General features: G+C 39.5%; 1 protein-coding gene across 1 annotated transcript; it reads right to left on the bottom strand.

Moving 5' to 3' along the window:
* Window positions 1-1,873: 1,873 nt before the first annotated feature.
* On the bottom strand, window positions 1,874-6,004 carry sult5a1 (sulfotransferase family 5A, member 1). Its single transcript, XM_005724246.1, has 7 exons — window positions 5,961-6,004; window positions 5,347-5,665; window positions 4,856-5,067; window positions 3,585-3,711; window positions 3,397-3,488; window positions 2,999-3,179; window positions 1,874-2,189 (listed from the first exon to the last, which is right to left on the bottom strand). Exons 1-7 carry the CDS (start codon window positions 5,976-5,978, stop codon window positions 2,077-2,079), a joined length of 1,062 nt encoding a protein of 353 aa, XP_005724303.1. The 5' UTR covers window positions 5,979-6,004; the 3' UTR covers window positions 1,874-2,076.
* Between the last annotated feature and the right edge of the window lie 77 nt (window positions 6,005-6,081).

The following is a 6,081-nucleotide window of genomic DNA, read 5'->3' as shown; positions in this document are numbered from 1 at the left end:
GCAAAATTTGCATGTTATCGGCATATGCTGCCATCAGAATTTTGGCCTCAAGCGCTGTGAAATACATTGACCGCGCCTTCTTTCCCTCCGTCTCCATGGTGACTCGCTTAATCTGTGCTCCACTAATCAGGGCTTTATGTATCCTCGTGCGCGCGTTTAACTTGGGGTTAAAGCAACTCCGCGTTGATTGAACTAATTGTTATCAGCCTTTCTGAAACCGAATATTCCGAGTTGGACAGTTCGGGGTTACTCAACCCTGAGTATCGTTTTTCACTCTGAGTTTTCTAAACCGGCTTCCTGAAATAGGGCCCAGACCTTTCTGGATCAGGAGCACATCCAAATACTTCCTTGGCCAGGATTTACTCTCAGTAAGCCTCCTACTGAACATGCCTGGGAGATGCAGCGTCAACATGTTTAAAGAAAGCCACAACCAACCAGCATTGCACAGCCGCATGCTGCACTCCTCCAGGAATGGAGGCCAACTACTCAAAAACAGATGGTCCATCTCATAACATCCAGAGCAGGCCATAACTCATGTTAAACATCTTGAATATAAGTAGATTGTCTATAAATGTGTCTATAAAATCTTTGATCTAAGAACAAAATATAAATCTCAGAATGTGTGGGCTAATTACAGCTTACAGCAACCTTTGTATCAGCCAAACATCTTGTCCTTGCCAAAACACTCTGCCATCATCATTGATAATGATTAATATGAGGCTAAATGAAGAAAAATCCAATTTTTTAAAAGTCCTGCTGTGTTTAAACCGTTTAACACTGGCAGCAGCTTTACCCTTCAACCTCCTTGCCCTCAGCAGAGTCAGAGAGGGGTACGAGAGGTGTGAAGTGAATTCTCACATGACCAAAATGTGTGAGCCTGTGTGCACAACAACAGCTCGAGAGCTTCAATCACCGGTGTTTGCATGTGGGGCTGTGTATGGGGCTTTATCAGCAGCTGATATAGCAGCACATGTGTGCCCTTGTCAATTTGAATATTCAGGACGTTGTGACAAAAATCGAAATAATCAGTGACAGAAGGTGAACGACGAAGAAGAGGCCAGCGTCTTTTATAAACAGAGGGAAATGTGTATCCCTAATAAATGGTAAAGATAAATCAATCCAAAATTTATTGAATGTTCTGTAAGACATATTTATCTCACAATCAAAAGCAGAAGGCCTAAGCATAGTTTTCTTTCTGTCATTTGGCTCACTTTCCAATAAACCTCCAACAAACCTTAACTGCATTCAGAAGTGATGATTCTTTCATTAGGGGGCTTTCACAGCTTCAAGGTTGTTCAAGCTTGAGTTTGAATGGTTTCTTTCAAATCAGGCCAGATGATGTCTCGATTTAAAGGTGCACGCAACGCACTCAATGAAGTAGCCGAAACGCAGATTCTTGCACACTAACGTGAACTGCACAGACAATCATCTGTGAAATAAAAAGCACGCTCAGTGGCTGCTCATGTTAAGTGCTGTGAGTTTCAACATCACACACTTGTTACGCAGACATAAATACATACAGATTAAAGAGACTGCTTAAAAAGTCTAAAGCGTGGTTGTGCTTCAGAAATTCAAATCCAAATCAAACAGATACCTGATGTTTGAATAAAATTACTTTTTTATGCATATAAATCTGCTTAAACAGAGGTGAGGTGTTTGAAGTAAAAGGACACACAAGGATGACTCAGGCATGGGGACGAAGAGCTTTATGTTAAACCCTGTCACCTGGACTTCTCCCTCTGCTCTTTGTTGTCATGGTTACGTAACTGTCAACTTCTTAGCCTGAAGTGTAAAGTGCCACTTGTTTTGAACCAAGGAAACAAAAATGACATGACACATTCAAGCATATAAGCTTTATTAATCTATTTATAACTTAAAAACTGAGAAATAGAAGAAGAAGACAACCTCAAAAGCATCACTGTAGGTTTCACATGAACAACATAATTAAAGAATTCAAAACATAATTATCACAAAACAAGTGAAGGGTTAACATATACTGTAATCCACACATAAATGATTAACTAGTTTGAAAGGGATCAGTTGATGTGATCTATACTCTCGTGGTCTGTAGGACCACTACTCCCACACAAACTCTAAAGTGCTGTTCTCCATCATCTTTGAGGTGAAGACGGTTTCAAATTTTCTACTGTCCTCCTCTGTGAACATGTTTTTCCAGTCTCCCACTTTACCTGCATTGTAAAAAGGAAAGACAGAGAGAGAAAAGTCAAAATGATCTTTTTTTTTGTCCTGTTTGGTTCCTTAGCCATCAAAACTGTTGTCTGAAGGCCAACAAAGACGTGATTTTCAAATATAAATCAGAAATGTATTTTAAAAAGGGATTTGGTTATAGTTTACTGGGTAGTACTGTGTTTTATATTAAAGAGTTATCATTCAGTTGAACCTTTATGTATGACAAGACTGAATAGGACTATTGAAGACTGAATAATTACCTCGTCATTTTATGCTACTAAAAAAGGGACAATTTCAAAAATTCAAATGTCTATAATTGAGTCATTAAATATTAATTGAATAGTTTCACAGCCAGAAGACCAAAGGTGATATTTCTGTATATCTCCTTCTAGATGGCGGTATTGTGAACAGGTTGTGGTTAGGCTGGGTGAAGTTGTTATTCAGTTGAAAGGAAATTAAAAACACTTAGACCGTTTAGTGTGAACAGGAACGGTGAACTGTGCAGCTAAACCAAACAGACAGTTTTTCTCTCATTACTTATTTTGAAGATAATTATCATGAAGATGAAATGATGCAAAAAGCAAAGCTACTGAGAACATAAATTTTCCTCCATTTCCTTTTATTTTCTTGAGACCTCTAAGATTCGTCTATCATGCCCTATGACACACTGATGAGAGCTCTCAATGTGTCATAGGTTACCAAAAGTCTGTCAGTAGATTATCAGCAAGTTGCATTTTTGCAGCTACTATTTTGGTCACATTAAGACACTCTCAGACATCTAATCTGCTTACAGTTCAGCAGAACTTGCCTTTTCTCATGAAGGAGCCCTTGCTGTGGTCCATTATTTCCTGAGGGACGAGAGTGTAGTTGATCATCTTGTTTTCCTTCATGCTGCTGAAGCTGCAGTGTTTCACGCAGTTGTTGACCTCGTCCTCCACCAGGGGACACTGAAGGAACGAGCTTATTTTCTTTATGGTGCCGTGCAGATCCTGGCAGCAGGAAGAAGAGTGCAATTTAAATTTCCTCACTTCACTGACATGAGAGACCTCCTTGAAATGCTAAATAATTATGTAATGAGCCATAGGGTTCAGTTTGAAGAAGTGTACTTCCACTTTTCAGACCTGCGTCTGACTTTGTGACCAGGGAACAAAGCAAATGAATTTTTTTACAGGGGATAGTGTGCTTAGCTGTGATGCAATAATTTACCAGCGACATTTCTTCATAGGTGATGTGAAGCAGATTGCTATTAATCTGACTGGTCCAGCCTTTAATGTGGTCAAACCAGGAACCGAAAGAAACTGAAACAAACAAGCGTGTGAAGAAATACTGCACATCTGATCAGATTGAAACTTGTAGCTGCACAATGATACAACAAGCAAAACAGTCACCCTCACCTGTTTCATCCAGGAATCGGTCCAAAAAATCTGGAAATGAATGAGGCTCAGGGAGGAAGTTGGCCATTTTGTGGAAGTGGTAAAAGGACACGACCACATCTTTAGGATTTCTGCTCACATAGATGACCTGTGACATGACATGTCTTGTTAAGTTTACTCACAGTTATGTCCATAAATATTTAGTTGATCCTTTTTGTGGTAATCTTTCCCTCTGTGCACAACCACAGAGGATTTTAAATCAGACTATGTGCTTTTACTCCAGGAGTTTCACAAAAGTTTTGCAATAACTGTAGAAATTTCAGAGACCTTTAAACATAGTCCCCCATTTTCAGAGATTTTAATTTAACTGGACAGCTGACCCACAGTGTCATAGTTGGGTGTGGTCTCTTTACTTAATAAGAAATTATGCTTTGTCCTTTACGCTCAAGAAATCATCCCTAGACTTCTATCAGCAGTCAAGATTGTTACGTAGAATTAGACGCTTTCCCACAATGGAAACAAAAACAGAAAACACAAATATTTATCAGTTAAATTCATGGCACCTAAAAGTCTGTCAAGTCTGGATGACAGTGCTTTCTCAGAAAAAGCTGTCAATCTTGAAATGTTTCTCTGTAATTTGTGTTTTTGCTTTAAAAGAAAAAATACACAATTACTGAGATACAGCTTAATAATGAGATTTACAGCAGAAAAATCAACTAGTTGTGTTATCTGACAGACAAAGTGTAAATAATACCATAACTAGTAAAAACAACAACAACAAATAAAAGTCAAAACTCAGCTTACTGTGTACATCAGTATAGGGTATCTGTCAAATCAGTATATAAACCAGCCAAACCAGTGGAGTTAAGTTAAGCTTCCACACTACAGTCATCTGGACACTCTGCCTGATCAGATAAAGAAGTGTTGTTTGTTGTTCGGATCTACCACAAAATAATTAATAATGTCCTGTAGGAATTATTTTTAAATGAATGCATGACATTACAAATTGGACATTATTTGGCTTGATAAATGTATTAACTTGTCTCATTGTGTTAAAAATACACATGCACATTTTAAATATCTGATGCCGGCACGTTATGCTTTCAGTATTAGGTCTTAAATAGTCAGTAGAGTCAGTAGTTTTATAAATCCCCTTATTAGACTAGTTTGGTGCGGCAAACTGCTAACGTCAGCCAGGCTGCAGAGAGCAGGCATGGGCTCAGTGGGTAACAGCCTCCAACATTGGCGAATGTTTAGAATAAATCTATCAATTAAATGTGCACTTTAATGACCTTGGTTTTGGAGTGCTGGAGGGCAGGGCCCAGCAGGTGATGAGGCAAGTGTGTAGTGATGACTCGAGCTGTAGTAGGTAAGGCCTCCAGCAGAGCAGAGCTATAATAGTGCTCCAACCAAGGAGCTCTTTTCCAGTTTTCAACAGTCTGGGACAACCCTGGGTTCCCTCTGGTGCGTATGAGAGTCACAACTTCCTGTAGCCATGTGGTACCTGTTAAGAGGAATGAGTGAGAGGCATTGATGAGCCCACATTGATGAAATTCAGTCATATAAACCATAGAAAGTTACTCAAACTCAGCGAAATGCTTAAAATGAAAAGTAAGAAGTTATTATGTAAATTGCTAAACTCACCACAATCTATGTCACCATGTTTTCACTGAGTTGCTTAACATGCTCATCTGGTTAGACTGGAGTGTGTGTGTGTGTGTGTGTGTGTGTGTGTGTGTGTCTGTGTGTGTGTCTGTGTGTGTGTAAGTTTGTTCTCTCTTACCTGACTTTGGATAAGACACTATGAGAATATCCGTATCCAGAAATGGAAAGCTGACAGCATATTTCAAGGAATCCTGAGTGTGCAGGTGTCCAGGAAACGAAATGCCATGAAACATCTCTGTGACATCTAACCTGGCCATATCCACCTTCAACAAACTATTTACTGCTTTTGATATCCTTTCAGCTGCCTCTGCTCTAATCTCCTTTTTGTGATCTGCTCTGTAGCTCTGTCTGTCTGTAGCTCCGCCTGCCTCTCTGCCTCTAGGCTCTCCTGTTGCGTGTCTTTCTTGTTGAGAACACACAGACAATGACCACACAGACTGAAGCAGAAAGAGGAAACGCTAATTAACGTGTCACACAGACAGTGGGGGTTACTTGCAGTAATTTCCAAATATCGTATGCAGGTATTCATACTGAAAGAGGAAATAACAGCTAAGTCAGCAACGTGGGAAAATCTGTACATGTTAAAAATCAGAGACTGACGGGACAAAAGAAGAAAAGTAGTACAAGTGGTACATTTTCTCAATGACTGCTTTCAAAATGTATAATGGGTTTCTTTTATAGCTTTAAATGTATGAACTACTTGGACACAAAAGACTATATAGTATTACTCACCACTGAAAAACACTCCATAAGCTGCTATCAATGGCCTCCAGTCTTTCAGTCTCTCTCTCTCTCTGTCCCTCTCTGTTCCTCTCTCTCCCTCTCTGTTCCTCTCTCTCTCTCTCTCTCTCTC

This window comes from Pundamilia nyererei, unplaced genomic scaffold, assembly GCF_000239375.1.
Source record: "Pundamilia nyererei isolate P.nyererei 1_Seehausen unplaced genomic scaffold, PunNye1.0 scaffold00011, whole genome shotgun sequence".
Lineage (NCBI taxonomy): Eukaryota > Metazoa > Chordata > Actinopteri > Cichliformes > Cichlidae > Pundamilia > Pundamilia nyererei.
The sequence above is the reverse complement of the archived record's forward strand: the minus strand, read 5'-3'. Positions and strand labels throughout refer to the sequence as shown.

What these genes read in the sequence shown, in the direction of transcription:
- sult5a1 (XM_005724246.1), bottom strand. An exon ending in TCCAGCACTCCAAAACCAAG is followed by an intron (nt 3,712 to 4,855) that starts GTCATTAAAGTG and finishes GTCATGTCACAG; the next exon opens with GTCATCTATGTGAGCAGAAA. An exon ending in CCGATTCCTGGATGAAACAG is followed by an intron (nt 3,489 to 3,584) that starts GTGAGGGTGACT and finishes TGTTTGTTTCAG; the next exon opens with TTTCTTTCGGTTCCTGGTTT.